The sequence below is a fragment of the Lycorma delicatula genome, chromosome 1 (genome assembly GCF_047948215.1).
Source record: "Lycorma delicatula isolate Av1 chromosome 1, ASM4794821v1, whole genome shotgun sequence".
Classification (NCBI taxonomy): domain Eukaryota; kingdom Metazoa; phylum Arthropoda; class Insecta; order Hemiptera; family Fulgoridae; genus Lycorma; species Lycorma delicatula.
The window spans coordinates 109,022,766-109,041,749 of record NC_134455.1 but is presented as its reverse complement, the minus strand read 5'-3'; the positions used below and the strand labels follow the sequence as shown (position 1 = coordinate 109,041,749).

At 29.4% G+C, this 18,984-nt stretch overlaps 1 protein-coding gene across 2 annotated transcripts in view; it reads left to right on the top strand.

The window, feature by feature from the left end:
• Nucleotides 1-18,984, top strand: part of Drgx (Dorsal root ganglia homeobox) — a 309,721-nt gene that overhangs the window by 197,453 nt on the left and 93,284 nt on the right. For both annotated transcript variants that reach the window (XM_075359069.1, XM_075359075.1), the window contains exon 5: nt 815-940. In XM_075359069.1, the coding sequence (XP_075215184.1) occupies nt 815-940 (126 nt within the window). The remainder of the gene's footprint in view (nt 1-814; nt 941-18,984) is intronic.

The following is an 18,984-nucleotide window of genomic DNA, read 5'->3' as shown; positions in this document are numbered from 1 at the left end:
CAATTTCTTCTGAAGATTTTGTATTCAACCTTTTTGTATTTTGCGTAAAATATAAAAATTACTTCATTCTTGATTTACAAGTACAATCTTTTACAGAACCAAAAGAAATATTTTTTAAAATAAATAAATAAATAACATATCCTTGAAGTAAACGTAGTCTTTTATATCCTAATAACTAAACTGAAATTCAGGCTATCAAATTATTTTCTTAATTACCCCAGTCAACTGATCGGCAGATACTCGTTTTATGATAGTAGATGAACAAGAAAATTATCCCATACATTTATTAATAGCTGATTTTCTAAGTCGAAGATTCAGAGGTTCAAATCCTACTAAAAGTTAGTTGCTTTTATACGGATTTCAGTAGACAGTGGATACCGGTATACTTTAGTGGATGTGGTTCAATTAACCTCACGTCTCAGGAATGATCGGCCTGAGTTTGTACAAGACTAGACCACCCTTACAGGTCATGCATATCATCTTAATTTCATTGGGCCGTGCGGGGATTGCTTATTTTTTACTAGTTGAACTGATTGCAACGTACTCAAAATGATAAATATATATATATTTATATGTATATGTATATATATCCATTATAATGTAGCGACGTCACTTTTATAATTCTAATTCTTTTTATTATCTTACTCTCTTGTAAGACTCGTTATTTATTAACCTAAAAAATTTACATAAACAAGTAAAAATAATCAATAAAAAGATATTTTCACAATAGTGAAAAAAATAATATTTAATTTATAATTTAATTAATTCTACAGTTTTATTTATTCAGTTATTTTATTTATTTTTTTTTTATTAGGTTTGGTTCCAAAACAGAAGAGCTAAATGGCGTAAAGCAGAAAGATTAAAAGAAGAACAAAGAAAACGTGAAGAACAAGATCGTGGTAAACGACCACCATCTTGTGAAAAAGAAACTGCTGCTAAGGTAAAATTTTCTTTATTTTACGAAAACTTTATTACTTATAATAGTTAATCATTATCGTTTTACCTAGCAAACAACATAAAACTGAACCGTTACAGTTTAAACACGGTGGCGACATGTAACATTTTATGAAGTAAATTAAAAAATTAAAACTTAAATTCAATTCTGCTTACGTTAGTAAAAATTTACATATTTATACAAAACTTATTTGAAGTGTGCAGCGATACACGTTTATCCTCGAGTGATTGATTATATTGAGAATCACCTGACACAAAACGTTGTCAACACCGTCAATGTTCGCCTTCAGTTCATCGATAGTGACGGGAAGGATTTGATTCAAAGAAAAAAAAAATTATCCTTCAAAGAGTTCCAAAGGAAAGAATTGTAAGTAGACAAATTTGGGGAACGCGGAGGTCACTGCTCTCTTTTGACAGTCCTTTCTCCTGTAAAACACGTCCTTGGTCGTACACGTCTTGGTGGAAGAAACCGTACTCTTTTTCACGATCTGTTAACTGAACGTAAAATTCTTTGAAAATTATACGGCACACTTCTGTATTTACAGTTCTGTCAAAAAATATTTGATCCGTTATACAATTACTTGAAACAGCACACCATACACTGATTTTCTCATCATAGAAGTGTACGCTTAAACATCTGATAAGAATTTTCAGTCATCCAAAATCTCACTTTGTACGAATTTTGCAAAGATAAATGAAACCATGCCTCATCTGATATGAGATTTAGTATCGAGTTTATCTGTACATCAAAAATGTTTTCGAGAAGCTAGTCGCAATAACTAAGACGTTTCGGATTCGTTTATTCTCTACAGTTCTTACAAGATATAGATAAGATTTAAACAAGAAGAATCAAACTGCAAGATTTTATTTTATACCACTTTATTGTGATAACTGAAAACGTAAATCTTTTTGGATTATCAGAAATTCATATTTGAATATGCTCTGGATTCCTATTTCGTTTTGCGTTTGGGCTGATTCTACTGTACGATATTTTTTAGCCAAATAGTGTATGCTATTCTTTGTTGGAATACTGGCATTACTAAACGTTTTCCACGAATATTTGACATGCTTATTGAAAGGATTCAGAAACCGCAAAAGCATCGACTAAAGCAACCCTTTTATCGAAGTAACAAAGCATTTATTTTAGAAAAACACAACTGTAAAGAACGAAACTATTATAGTGAAACGTGAATAACTTACAATAGAAGAGAAAATTAACATTCACAACCAATATTGGTGCTAGTAGTACCAATGACGGTAGCAATGTTAAAGGTGGGTGACACAAATAATTACAGTTTTAGCCTACTCGGTTCAGTCTTAAGTTTTTCATCCAGTATAATGTCAGTGATAAATAGTAATTTATGAATTATAAGTATTTAATTTTTTTAGATGCTATTAATTAGAATAAACGAAACGATTTTTAAGGTTATTTTAAAGTAATGTTATACAAAATATCACCTAATGTAAATTAAGTTTGGTCGATTAATATTGTAAAAATTAATAAAGGTTGTTACAGTTTTAATGTTTTACCTGACAAAACCAAGAGAATGTTTGTAAGTTTGAATTATATGCTATATTTTTTTTGTTATTCGAGTGTTTTTGTTATTCCTGTAACTCGCAAATGGCTGCACCGGATTTTTCATAAAATAGATGTTAGTCGTGCTAGTTACAATTGTTTCATATCAATGATGTTTAAAAAGAAAATAATTTTATTATATGGTTCGGAACAAGTCAGAAACATATTAAAAACTAAAATTAAGATTTCAAACTGGAAATGAGGTGGCTTTAAAAAAATTATATTTTGACAGTCATTAAGTAGAGCACCGTTAGTTCTAAGTGCTGTTCGAAATTTCAATTCAGTGCCATATGAACAACTAGAAAAATATGACTAGAATAATTTGACGAAAAGTTACGTAACAGTTTTAAAGTTACATAACAGTTATTACAGCATAAAAGAAGACGTACATCCTGACCCCGTAGGGGAAGACACTCACCCACCATGTGGCAGCTGCGTCCGCCACGCCCCCTCCGTACAAGCCCTTATGGGCTTTACTGGAGGTCATCGTCAAATCCTCGGCGAAAGGCATCTCTCAGACTCGTTCTCGTCTCAGTCAGGATTCCACCGATGCGAGTGTTACATGTGACATTCCCATCGGTGTACTGCTATTCCTAAAAAAAACAAAACTAAAAACAAAACACATCTGACGTTAGTCTCATACAAGACTGAGTGAACAAAATACGGAAAGGAACTGATATCCATTACCTACCCGAAGGTAAAAGAGGTGAGTTCAATACGCAATTACAATAAAACAAACCAACAACATAAACTTGCCAATCTTAACAAAAAAACAAAAGAAGAACGCGGGAAAGCTCAGGCGGCACCCTAAATACCCTCGGTAATACTTTCTTTTGCCGAATAGTGTATGAAATTCTCAACTGTTTCCATTCGGTCTGGTTTCGCCAATCGACACTGAGATCCAGCGCCGACCCGATAATATCGAGCCGACAAACCGTCTCTGTGCGTATCAACTCATACTTTGAACAAACATTCAGAACAAGATGTACATCATCCAATTGTCCGCATTGCGGACACATTCCTGAGTCCACCAGGCCGAACCTCTGCAGCCTGTCGCGGAAAGCGCCTTGTCCAGAAAGACATTGCGTCACGAACTTATCCGGATGCACCTAAGAGGCGCCCTGCAAACTAACATCAGGAAACAGACCATGCGTACAACGTCCGCCCACTGCCTCATCCCATCTGGCCTGCCACAAAGCATTACCATGTTGTTCAATTTGCCGAACTTTGTCAGAAGTTAATTCACCAAACTTCTTGGCGTCATAACGCTGCTGCCGCTCTGACGCAATCAACTCTATCGGTTTCACGCCCGCAATCACCAAGATCGCCTCTCGTGAAATTGTACAGTAGCCACTCGTTACCGTCAAAAGTGTAGGCGTTATTAATGCACACAATTAACCTTTGATAAATGCGTAATTTTCAAGCTTATATCACAATATTATGTGTAATTCATAAAAAAATTAACCACCCTCTTTTTAATGAATAAAAATAAATTAAAGAAATAAATTTAAATTACAGATAAAATAATGAAATAATTTAAACAAAAATTAAAAAGATTTTTTAATTAAAAAAATAAAAAGTAAATAACTGCATAATCTATGGGGAATTATATTATTACTTCAAATACAGTAAATTTAAAGTGGTTTTTTTTTAGTATTTCATATTTTCTTCTTCATGTTATACCGAAAAATTATGGAAAGCAAAATAATAATCTCAAAAAATAATCATAATTTCTTATACCGGATATAGCCGGTAATCAATAAGACTACTTGCACTCGATTAGCTTTCAAAGAGCATAAAGTCCATTCTATTTGAAAACAGCATAGCAGAATGAACGATTGATTATAATCTTGTTAACAATAAGCTGCATCAAATTAAAACTAGCGTTTTTTCAAGTCAGTCATCACTATGTGTGTGTCCGTGAGAAATTGTCCTTTATCATTTCGATATCGAGTACAAAAACTTGCGTAACTCAAAAACCGTTCTAGCCGTAGAATATTGAAATTTTGGATTTAGGCCTGTTGTAATATCTAACTGTGCACTTCCCCTTTTGATTGCTATCGACTGAACCAAAAGTGTCCAAAAAAAGCCTAAAATCCAAAAAATTGGATTTTTTACTTTTTCTTAACTGCAGTAATAAGCTCTCATTGAGAGCTTTTCAACGATATATCATAAATGGTACTTATTTTCATTGGTTCCAGAGTTATAGCCTAATGAAACATTAATTAATGAAATACTTAGATCTTACAAAGGGAAGGCACATCGGTTCGAATGCGACTTCTTCTCCTTATTTTTAACTTTTTTTTTTAATTTTAATATATTGATTTATTAATAAATATTAACCTCTGATTGTAAGAAAAGCTTTACGATAAATAATTCAATAATCTAGTAAAAAAACAAAAAAATAATACAGTAATATTACAGTAAAAAAAATAAAATAAAATATGAAAAAATATCAGAAGTTATTAGTGAAATAAAACTTGATGTACTTTTCAAAAAAAATGTGCGGTACAAGGAAATCATGTGATGACCACATCAGATTTTTTTTTTTTACTTAGAATGTAATCCGATCTAGTAGTTTATCAAGCAGAGGTTAATTTGAAAGGGCACCAACAGGTAACTAAGTTTCTATGTTACACTGCTTTATCCTTTTGTTAATTGTGTCGGATTCTAAAGAAGAAATGACTGATCGATATTAAAGAAAAGACTTTAACCTTAATAGGTTATGACTAATAACCTACTACCACAGAAATGTATTGTTAAATTTTTTTTTGAAAAATTAAAAAAAAATATTCCGTAAATAATATATTCTATCGTTGGATTTGAATTATTAATCCCAATATTTTCTCAGCCGTAGAAAAAATACTATATATCACTCTCTATATTGGTCATTAATGCAGTCTTGCGAAGTTTACGATTCTAGCCAAGGTTCATTACGGGCTCGTTGTTCACTGTACTATTTTTTTTTAATTTAAGATAAAATTTTATTGAAAGAAAAAACATCTATAAATCATTTTCAGTCATCTACTGTAAAAAAGCTGGCAAAGTATTGCATGACATTCCCGGATATTAAAAAAAAATTGTAAGATTTAAAGTCAAAAACAAAAGAACAACTCTATAACTGTCATTAATGCACTCTTACGAAGTTTATGACACTCGCCAAAGTTCGTGTCGTAACATACTTCACACTCCTGCATTAATGGCTGTCATTCATTATAGACTCGTTGCATAATGTATTCTTTTTTTTACAATTTTTTAAATTTATTTTTCTAAATAACAAATTATTTCACTAATCTTGATTTGATTTCATATTCCGTTTGTAAAATCTGTTTTACAATTTTTCATATCTGCTGTTTCTTGAAAAAATATCTTTAATAAAATTTAATGACGTTCTCTTTCGTATTTTTCTTTACATGATAAAAATTCTAATGATAAAAATTCTTTACATGATAAAAATTCTAATTTATTATAGCTTGATTATGTTTGTTCATGAATTAATAACATACTTTCTCTGACTGTTCATCGAAAACAAAGAAATATTGAGTGATGGAGTTTTGTAACTACCTTTATTTTATTGTTTCTGGGAACCGCTTTGTTAAGCCTTAATACTTCCTTATACCATTATATACGAAGATTTTAGTAATAGTTTAAGATTTTAGGTATAGTTTAATAAATGCTTTTGTTTCGAAAGTTCCAGAAAAAGTTGATATTTTGCTTCAATAAACTTTGATCTCTTCATTGTATTTTGATTCTAGATGTAAAATAAACGTCCAGGCAATTAACTAAATACAAATTTATAATAAGTAAAACTAAAAAAATTAAAGTAGTTAAGGTTAAAGATAAATAGTAGTATATATTTATTCCAGTAAAATGTATTTATTTTATTTATTATAGAGTTTGCTTTTGTACGCACGGTTAGGTAGAATAGTTTTACGGACAAACTGAAGCATATATTCATACAAAAGGAAATATTTTAGCTGTTGAAATGAATATCAAAGTAGTTAAAATATTTAAATAATTCAAGAATGTCTTCCAAGAGTAGAATAATAGCCATTATCATATTCCGCTTTCCTGATTCTGTATACTGCACCCAAAAGAAAACCGAAATTTTAATATTCCTCAAAATACAAAAGGCACTTGTAAACAATTTTGTATATGCACCCTTGTCCGGGAAATCGAGCCAACAATATTTATTCAAATGTAAATGTGATAACGACCATAAACAAAATGGCCGTCGCGGCGCCATTTCATAACAGACCATTTCTTCCCTCTCTATCTTATTTTTTGGCGTCATCTTAACTTATTATTCCTTCTTTTTTTTCAAACCACGATGAAAGTGCTGATATATTTAAATAGCCGCATATACTCTGATAAAATGAATATAACTTAGGCCCTATGTTTCTACTCGATTTATTCAGCATAATAGTTCTTAAATTGTAAAATTATTATTGTCAGTTCGTTTTTTAATAAAATTATTTATTTAAATATATGAATCGACCCGATTTTACTCATCTATTTAAATAATGAGAAAAAATATATAAATAAATCTGTTCTTTTTTTTAATAATCATAAAATATTATTTTTTTTACATTTATTTTCCATTAAAGTAATGTTTATTCTGCCATTAGCCATTTAACTTGATGTATTTCTCAGTTTATTTCTATTTGGGCTTATCTTTAACTTTACATTCATCATGTACTAAATCCTAGAAATTATATATTTTTAACGTAATCTATCATAACTTTTACATTTTTCTATCATCTTTACTCTATATATGTTATTTTCCAAATAAACAAATGTTGTTTTATAAAAGACCTATTATTAAAATTTTTAGTGGATTCTACCATTAAATTCTTCTTTTTTTTCAATGCATTTTTTAACATTATTTCACTTCCAATCCGCTTTACTACTTACAATACTATTTTCTGCAATTTTTTTACAATCAGTTTTTCAACTACTGCCGAGTCGGGGGTGTGTATATATAGGCAATTGTAATTACTGCTACCGGCTTGCCATCCCTGACACAACTGCAGATGTAGTGCAAATGTACCAGTAAACATGTATTCTGGAACAGATTCAGGTCGACCTCTTCTGAGACGTATGGTTAATTGAAACCCAACTACCAAATAATAATGGTATAATAATAATAATAATGGTATCCACAGTATAGCATTCAAAACCAGATAAAAGCAACTAACGTTACAAGTACTGAAACCTTGCAACTCTCGACTTCGAAAATCGCTGATTTTACGATGTCGAGTTTAACTACTAGACGGGTTATTTTTACTCACGACGGAACGGTGACGGTATGTGCATTTGGGGTAAGAGGTTGTGTGTATGTAACCATTTTCCTCAAAAACTACTGGACCGATTTAGCTGCGGATTTTTGTACTACATAGGTATCACCTCAAAGCAGGTTCTTAGATTTATTCTTATTTTTACGGTTACAGACCACGACGGGGGTACTGCAGTAGATGTATTTCTCTAAAACGGCTGGGCCGATTTTGATGCGATTTTTTGCATTACCTAACATAGGTATCATTTCAAAGCAGGTTCTTAAATAAGTTTTACGGTTATAAACCGCCAGGCGCTGCAGTAGATATGTTTCTTAAAATGTTTAAATCTTTAATTCTATCACGTGTCTTAATATTATATATAAATAAAACTTCTCTCTGTCTTTCCAGGATGCCTATTTATTTACCAAACAAAAATTTCGTAATAATTCTCTACTTCCATATATATATTTCTACGAATTTCTTCCTAGTTCGTACTATCACAATTACTACAATATCTAAATAAGAAAACCAAAGTTATCGGATAAAATTATTCCTGTTTTATACAACTCTGGCCACCAAGATAACCTGATCTAACACCGTTAAATTTTTGCGGTTGGGGATGGATTAAAAGTATAGTGTACAAGAGAAAAGTTCATACGCGTGAAACGTTGGTTACTCGTATTACAGATGCCTCCGCACAAATTAAGGAAAGTCGTGGAGAAGTGCGGAGAGCAACTCTAACAATCCGAAAGCATGCAACCAAATATATTGAAGTAGTAGGAAAGATTTTTGAAAATTTGCTGTAAACTTTATTAAATGTATCAATTACAGTTTTATTTTTTAACATTGTATGTTAACTTCATTTCCTGAACTTGCTAACATTTAAACGTTTTCATACGGTAAGTGTTAATAAAATCAATCACATTTCCTGAACTTATATGTGTTTTTTATTGAGCTATTAACATCAATTTACTCAGAATTAAAATGTCTATAAGTTTTAATAATAAATTTTACGGACTTTTAAAATTTTATCACTTAAAATAGTTTGTATTATAAAAGTAAAAAATCTGATGTGGACACTACATGACTTCCTTGTATGCCTATTAAACTACATATACACATTTTTTTCTGCACTTCATTTGAAAGCGAGATACGATCCTCCAGTTCTTTAATGAAGTGGACAGTTACACATTTGGTGAAATATTAGTCTTTATTAATATCAAATATTTATACAATTATTAATTCGACAATTTTACCTGAAATATTAGGATAGAGTAAAAGTCCCTTTATTACTTGTATTACTAAATCAGTATTATTCGTATCTTCGTGAGTTGCTGATTAACAAACGTGTTAGATTTCTGGTGTGTCGTATAAATAAAAGTTAATAATAATTAAACTATTCCGTTGAGTGAACTCCTGTCAACTGGTTACAAATGTTAATTTTGAACTTACCGTGTAAAATATTCAGTTTTTATTATTGGATTATTTGATGAATAATCAAGAAAGAAAAAGACACAATCTTACAGGAAAAAGAAGATAATATGAAGAAATATATCTCAAAAAAACGACAAGATAAATATGAAGAGGAAGAAATGTTAAGAACAAGAGAAGAATATAACAATTAAGAGAAGATGATAAATAGAAAGAGGAAGAAAATGTTAAAGCCAAAGAAAGAATAAAAAGGAAGAAAATGTTGCAAATAAAGTAAAAATAAAAACATTAAAAGAAGATGATAAATATAAAGAGGAAGAAAACGTTAAAAAAAATTAAGAGAGGATGATGAATATAAAGAGAAACATAATTTGAAAACTAGAGAACGTTTACACAAATTAAGATCAGAAGACTTATATCAAACCAAACAGCGATTAAATGATTGGCAACCAAAAATCAAATAAACGAAATGATTATCAACTCCGACTTCAGGAGAATGTTGTCCGACAATGTCAGAGAAGTAATGAAGTAAAAGATAAGGATTTTTTCCAATTTATCAAACATCGGGCATATATGCCTCAAGTGTATATACGAAATTCCAGAATAATTAAATAAAATTAAATAGAATTTAAATTAGAAAATCCAAAAATAATACGATTCTAAATTTTTATTTTCAATTAATATTAAATAATCAGATGTTTCAGCAAATCTATTAAAAATACACATATGTAATAATGCCTATTAAATTACATGTACACATTTTTAAATGTACATAAAATTTTGTTTCGTTAACTGAACTTTTCTGAACTTTTCATATTTTTTTTTTTATTGTTATTATTGAAATATTTTTTTTGTAATTTTTTTACAATCACGGGTTAATTATTAATAAATCAATATAATTAAATTAAAAAAAGTTAAAAATATAAATAAAAAAAAGGAGATGAAGTCTGATTCGTACCGATGTGCCTTCTCTTGTAAGATTCAATTTCATAAATTAAAATTTATTTGGCTATAACTCTGAAACCAGTGAAAATAAGTACAAAAATCGCTGAAAATCTGTCAATGAGGGCTTATTACTGCAGCTATGAAAAATTTCAAAATCCAAATTTTTTGGGATTTTCGTCACTTTTAGTTTTAATCGATTGGAATCAAAAGGGTAGGTGCACAACCAGTTCTTACAACATTCCTAAATCCAAAATTTCAACATCCTACGGCTAATGGTTTTTGAGTTATGTAAGATACGTATGTACGTACAGACGTCACGCTGTAACTAGTCAAAATGGAGTCAGGGATGGCCAAAATGGATATTTCCGCTGAAATCTGAAAACCAAACTTTTTCGCGATCACAATACTTCCGTTACTTCGTACAAGGAAATAAAAAGTGTTTTTTGACAACAATTTTTTCTCTGTTTTACATCGGATAATATAAAAACTACTGAAAATATGGTTCTGGAAGCTACTTTATTCATTTTATCAGGTCAAACGCCATAAGAAACCATCAAGTTTATCTCTTAATTTGGGTTTCTAGAATTTCACTACGGTTTTATTCAAATATTTTCGAGGAATCGGGAAGAAATCGTTCGCTAGCCGTAACTGGTTGACGGAACGTTTCCGACCCATGTTTATATGCACTTGTTTAATTATTTGCGCTAGTAAAATGAGCTCAAAAAGCCAGAAAGCGCTGGTAGCACTAAGTGAATCACTCTGTATTTTATAATACCATGTTGAAACTATAGAGATCCTAGAACACAAAATCTTGCTTACAAAATTTGTGTGTGTATATATATATATATATATATATGTGTATAAATAAATATTTGTGTGTGTATGTATGTGAGTGTGTGTGCGTGCGCGCGCTCTCTCTCTTTTTTTCTCTCTCTCTCCTCTTGAGAGTTTGTATTGGTATTTATTTGTTTCTTCATCGCGGAATAAGTTTAAACAATTTTGGCTGCAGAACTTACGTATTAAGAGGATTTATTATATTTTTAATTAAAAAATGAGTAGGAAGAATATATACTTCTGTGGAAATTAGATTTGAAAAAGTATATAATTGCTGAATAAATATTACTTTCGTATTTATTTTGCTATACCTTGCTCTAAACAATTCTACTGAAATATTTAATAGTAAACATTTGAGTTTATTACCTTTTAACTGTTAATCAACGCATTCTGAGTATTTTAATCTACACAGTTAAAATTTTTCTGATAATACATTATTAAAAATTCTCAACTTTTATGTCATTGTGACCTGACAATTTACTCGAAAAAAAGATGCTGCTTTTCAATATTTACTTACTTTAGTTAAAAAAATGTGCAGTAAATAATTGGAGATTTCTAGAGTATCACATAAATTAATTATTAAAAAGACAAATATATTGACAATTGATGTAATTTTGATATGTTTTATGAAACCTCAGAATAAAGTAATTTAGCACGTGGTTAAATTGGTAGCAATATAACTTTTTATTTTTTTCTTTACCTTTTACTTTCCCGATTATAGTTCTCTTGCCTGTGCAGCAGCGTAGCTGTAAAGGGAAAATATAGGAATCGAGCAATCTTTTAGATGTTGGGATTTTTACAAATCTCTACATTTCAATATCCCCTTAGTCAAAAAATAAACACACAAAAACAGATTATAAAAATTTCTGGGAGATGTACCCAGAATCAGGTCAACCTGAGTTGACCTGATTTTGAATAATATCTCCGGACTGATTCAATATAAATTCTTCGAAAATTGCTCAAAATTTTCTATACATAGAACCATTGGTGGTATTAAGTTTAAAATAAATATTAAAAAAAGGGAAGGGATTGAATAAAATAACTTTCAGAGATATCTCCAATAGTTTTCATAATAACGACGTAAAACAGAAAAATTTGTACTCTAAAACGCTTTTATACGAAAACTTTGTTAAATTATAAAATTGTTAAAATGCATAAAATTTATTATCAAAAGTTCTAGAGAATTTATTTCTCAGAAAGTTGACGTAAAATACCCCATTAAAAAACAAATACAAGTTCAAGAAATTCGATTTTATTACTAACACCGTATCAAGAATTTTAAATGTTTTGAATAACAGAAAATGAAAGAGAGGAAGCATTTTGGATTAAAAATCTTAGTTCACTGCCACTATGATGGTAGAAGTACTATGTAAGTCATTATTAAGTTATCTAATATTCCAAAGTTTTAAATCAATCGGATTTATTCAATATTATTTCAAAACAGTTTGTGCCTCTATATTGAAATCTCACTGAACCAAAAAGTTTAAATTTGGTTGTATATGCATATATCCCACCTTTGGCCTGATTTTTAACTACATCGAATAAGGGAGGGCATTAGTATACTGATAATCTTTTTTAACATTGCACTAAATTGGGCCAAATTATTTAATTAAATAGTTACTATTTTAAATGAATTTTTAAGCCATGATGAAAGGAACTTGTACTTAAACTATTTTTTTTTTTAACTTTTATTTTTAAAATTGAAAATCAAATTGTATTTAATATTAATGTAGATGATTAATTTTAATGATGATTAATATAAATAACTTTTTTTTTTAAATTCTCAACTAGAATTTTTTTTCTAAAAAAACGGTTCTCATGAATTTTTTAAAAATTTCTGATACTTGATCTGTTTTAGGTAGATTTCAAAAGAAAGCTACCTATTGTAACGGGTACCATGACTGGACTTCCGGAAAATTTCGACATATCTTCGCGTTTCACATCCCCCAGACCCCAAATCACGTTAGCTCAAAAGTTTGTATATATATCACTTTCTTGTTGACACGATAACTACCGTAATATTACACCATTCACTTTCAAATTGTTTCTTAAAAATAACTCGTCCCAAAATTTCGGTTGAGTTTGTAAACGACCAAAATCGGACTATGAGGGAGATTTTAATGGATTTTAATATTTTAATAAAAATGGGAGGGCTTTTGAGAAAAAACAAAATATCGCTATAAACTTTCTTATTAAGTAAAATATCAAATTCGTTTAAAGTTTCTACTATTCTCTGTATAAGGGCCTAAAACTTATCTAATTAAATTTTTTTTATATCACCAACGAACGATTGGCCCCGGGGGTTGAAAAAATGGGATTTCGAAGACAAAAAATCATACCTCCCTTAATAGGCACAGTATCGAATCGGTTTAAGGTGATCATTAGTCCTCTAAACATTACCTAAGAGTTTTGTCTGTAACAATTTTTTATATGACCAACCCTTATGGCAAGTGATGACCAAAATGTTGCTGGAATTGTAAGAAGATGGGGCTTGTCGTAAATGTAAAACATTTTTTACATGCAACCATTGTCGTATTGAGAAAAATTTGAAGTTTTACTTAAGGTGGAGATCTTTTTTATCCCCTTCTTAGCACCGGTAAAATCTACCTCCGCCTTCCGGCGTGGCGAAAGGGATTTTTGTTTCAAATTGTAGCTGTTATTAAACATTTTATATAGGGAAGCTGTCAAAAAAGGGGGTCAAATAAAAACCCCTTTTTATTATTATTATTATTATTATTATATTAAGAAAATTATACTCTAATTACGAATACAGAATAATTTTTATGATAAAAAGGTTAATCGGGCAAGTTAACTAGGATGTAACAGGTTTTACAAAGAATTTTAACTTTTTTTCAATTATCCTTTTAAAACTGTATATTTTTTAAGGTAAAAAAGGTCTTTTGTTCAAGAGGATCAAACCTAACCCAAATTTTTTTAACGATTATTCAGATATTTTTTGTAATTGTAGTCTAAATGTAGCATAAATCGGTCATTATTATTATAAAAATCTGTTGAGTATTTGAAATAAATATCTGTTACGGTGCAAAGCTGGAAAAGTTACGTAATCCTTTGCCGACTTTATTTTTATTGAATCGTTAAATCTTTCTAAAACATCTCTTTTTATGACATTTTTTTATTTATATTTATACCGCAATTTATTATTTGGGCAACTTGTTTTAATTGCAAACTTGTATAATAAATTATAAGTTGACGTAAATAGTTCCATAAAATAATAAGTACCTAAGTACCTTAAGAGTAGTATTAATTTTCAACAAGTGATGGGTTAAATTTAAGCAACCGTTAACCTACAATCATATCATTACTAAATTTAAAAAATTAAATTATGTTATTGCATGAAAACTGTCTTTGCTTGTATAAAAAACATTTAAATTTCCTTGGTTCGACTATCGCGTACAATTTTATTCTTTAAAAAGAATTCTTTTACAAATCATTTAACGTGTTTCTATAGTGAAAAAATGTAAAGCCGTGAAATATTTAAAAAATTTTAAGCTTTTTTTACTTGTACGAAGTAAAGGAAGTATTGTGATCGCAAAAAATTTTGGTTTTCAGATTTCAACAAAAATATCCATTCGACCATTCCTGAATCCATTTTGACTAGTTTTGGCGTGACGTTTATACCGTGCATACGTATTTAACTCGTTTAACTCAAAAGCGATTAGTCGTAGGATGTCGAAATTTTGAATTTAGAACTGTCAACATCTAGTTGTGCACCTCCCCTTTTGATTGCAATTGACTGAACCAAAAATATATTGATTTATCAATAATTATTAACCTGATTGTAAAAAAAATACAATAAATAATAATTAAATAACAATAATAAAAAAAAAATATGAAAAAAATCAGAAGTTATTAATGAAATAAAATCTTATGTACTTTTCATTAAAAAAAAAAAAAAAAAAAATGTATGTGCAATTTAATAGGTGTACAAGGAAGTCATGTGGTGTCCATCAGATTTTTTTTTTTAATTTGCCTGGTTTATCAAAAACAGTGGAGTTTGCCAGTAACTCTAAATACCATAACATAATAGACGAGATTTCAGTTTCAACAATAATCCATCCAAATAACTCAAATATAAATTTCCTTTACAATAATTAAAATTTACAAAAATTAAAACGCCATAAAATCTTTTTTACATCCCTTTCGCGGCTTTGCCCGCGATATATACCCATAGAATTTAAAAATTGGAAATAAGTTTTTAGTAATTACGGGTGGACTGTAGTTTTCAGAGTATACACTATTCACAATTTACGGGATATTATAAAATATTTATAAATAAAATATATTCCCAAAATAAAATTTATAATAAAATCAGGAGAATGTTGAAGTTGTTCAAGAACTACTCAAGCACAGCAAGTCCAGGAGTCTCATCATTCCATTTTTTGGCATTGCAATGCTTACATATTTCAATATTTTAAATATTTTATTTCAATATTTTTCAAATTTGGAAAGTCAATTTGAAGTGATAATCAAAAGCTGATTTAAGACACGGTAGGACTCACGTTGTCTACGATAATTCTAGTAGCTCTAGAACTTTTAGATAGTTCTTCTTCCTATCTGTGACCTCGCTGATATGATAGAACTTTTTAATTAAGTATATTAAAATCTACAGAGTGGTACTTTGTACGCGTGAGGATTAGTTCCCATGGATCAGCGCCAGATTAGAGAATGACGATTCATTTACTAAAACACATAATAAATTTTGAAGAGTCGATATTGATATCGAAAATTAATATTCCTCAAAATATCGAAACTTGGTTAAATATGTAAATATATGTCATTTCCTTAAAAGTATTTTTAAAGTTTTTTTTTTTTACGTATATTACCAAAATAACACAAATTTAATTTTTATTGGCAGTGGCATTAAATTTTTATAAATTACATAACCTACTGAATAAGTCGGTATTGATGTAGACGACTACTGATATAGACAACGACAATCGATATAGATAATATCTACCGATTAAATTTAGCAAAACAAGTTTTAGGTTATTTATTTTTGCTCTTCTTTTTTTATTTATTATTTAGAGAGTAGTGAGATTGGTAGGTTTGAATTTTGGTAAACATTCCGGCGGTTGTAAGAAAACTACAGTTAAAATTTTATGATGACTGGTTCAGTAGTTTTCCCTGTTATCGGGAGCTAACGAAAAACGGGTTATCTGTTTTTATAGTACTGAGATAATGAATATTATGATTATAATAATTATAACAATTTTATTTTTTTAATAAAAAGTTACGAAGATTAGAAAGCAATAGATATTAGATTGTGTGGTAATACTTTTTTGTTTGATTGTAAATAATTAACGAGTGAAGATTTTTTAATACTATATGAAAATTTTTGTTAAGATGATGTAAATGACCGTAACAGTAGAAAACGATCTTAATAAAAAACAAAATTACATAATTTTAAATTATTGTATTAAGTTCATCATCATATGATTTTCTGTCCTTAGGCAGAGTCCTTAGATTCTTCTTTCTTCTTTATTCTCAGCTAAACTTTTAAGACTTTGTTAGGTCCCATTTTCTTTCAGATGGTGTACAATCTTTATTCTTTTTCGGGCTGTTATTTAAACCTTTTACTGATCCTTATAACGCTGTTTTAATCAATCCTTAATACTCTTTTAGTATGTCGTAGCCAGTTAATCTTCCTATACTGAATTGATCTGATTAAACTTCTATTCTCGTTAACTCACCTCCTTACTTCATTTTTCACTCTTTCTACCCACTTAATCTTCTCCAATCTGTTCAATTCCCACATTTTAAATCCCTCTTTTTCTTAAGCGTCCGTGTTTTACATTCGTATAGAAATACATTCCAAACGAAACGCATCGCAAAAAGCTTCTTTATATATTAACTCTATCTTAATACTTAATAAATTCTCTGTTATGCTTCCATAGTCGTTGACTTTCTTGATTTTATTTCATTTTCTTTTTTGCTATATTCCGTTAACAAGATGCCTATCCCAAGTACTACCTTGTATTACCTTATCGCAATTAAATTTATAAAAGATATTAAAATAATGTTCTGTCGAACAAAATAAAAACATAATTTGAATCGAACTCTTACACTGTAAGCGGTCTCAGACTACTAAATTTAAACTAAAACATAAGTAGATTAAATTATTTATAGAGATTTAAAATGGTTAATCTATTAGGGTTGAACTAAATATAAAGTAAAGATGGTAACTGTAAAAAGAAAATTTTTAAATTAAGTATTTCTCATCTTGAGTTTAAGATGAGAAATAGGATACGAATATTTAGGTGACTGTAGTATTTAGAGAAAAGACGTTTAGTTAAACAAATTGCAACCGAGCAAAACAAGCAGTATTGCCTAAGCTATAAGGAAATACATTCAAATGCTTACAACAAATATAGAAGTCATTAATGTTAGTGAGAGTTAGGAAGGGGTCCCAGGTGTAGTAACAGTTCTTGTTATACTGTTTATCATTCTCCGAGAGACATATCTCATAGACATCTCGAGCCGAGCATTAACACCTTCCTTAATTTACAGTCTCCTCCCCCCGAGAAGGCGCAAGGCTTGTTGTATCGTTCTGTATTCCAATTAGTAATTACATTCCAAGAGCGAATCGTCATTAAAGATGGTTTATTATAAGAGAAGGGGAAACTAAGTAATGTATTAGTTACTGCTTTGCGCTTCGGATTTCACGAAACACCTGCAACTTCCACCCCACAATAATATTCCGGATGTCTTTTTATATTATTTGATCAGAATATTACTAATAGAAAATTATATTACTAATTTATATATTCTCTTCTTAACAAGATGTATAATCATTCTGCATTATCGAGATTAGTATGTATTAAATAATTAAGACATCTGTAGGACTGAAGTCTGTTATTCTGATTTGTAGTTTATTTAATGTTTCTGATTAAAATCATTTCTTTTCCATTTCTAGATTTTTTAAATTTCCTCTTTTCAAACTGTTATTCAGATGCATTATACTTATTATTAATTGTAATATATATATTTTTTTTTTTTTTGACTGAGAGAACCGAAGGTGGATCTGTTTAAATTTTCGACCTTTCACGTTTGCTTTTATGTTTCTAGACGTTTAGGACCCAATGCGATTTTCGATTTTTATAAGATTTTCCAACATACTTTCTAAATATTAAGCAGAACGACTCCATCTTTTTTTTTTTTTAATTGCGATCAGTACAGATCTCTAGCCCTTAAAATTAATAAGATATTAACGAGCGATATGGTCATATTTTTTAAACATTCTAGAGAATTAAGTTAATAAGCAGGTATAGTGGTAGCGTTTCAACTGTTCATTCTGAGGTCCAGACTTCAAATCCCGAATAGGCATGACATTTTTCATACGCTACAAAAATTTATTTATATAGAAGTGATACTAACAAAAAAAAAGAAAAATTAAAAGTGAATTGTTTAAAAACTTTGAAATAATCAAGTATAACTTTTATGAAAGTAACGATAAAAATTATTTTGAGTGCGGAATATAATGTAGGTGCCAAAACTACTTTGATTTTAATAGTTTTTTAAGCGATGAAGAACCATACAAAAAACATTCTTTAATAATAACAATTAATAGGGTTAGAGCAAAAAACAGAATATACATTTTTTACAGGTAAGGAATAAATCTAAAGAAAAATCTTTCAAAAAAACATTCATATTTAGTTTAAGCTTAACAAATTTGCATTAGTAAACTTTTCTCTAAATCTAACACCCCATTCAAAAAGGGCTAAAATAAGAAAGAAAACATTTACAGAAAGCCTTTCCTGCACTTTAGGTCCGGGGTTTATAATTTTCTTTCATCTTATGGCTTTGAAAAGATAAAACGTTTTTTAAAGACAAGTTTTCTCTTATCGATGACTACTATAAGCTAACAATATTATTTTTAATTTTTATAAAATAAATTCTACTTATCTATTTAGCAAACTGTACTTACCGTTGTAGTTTTATTTATCAGTT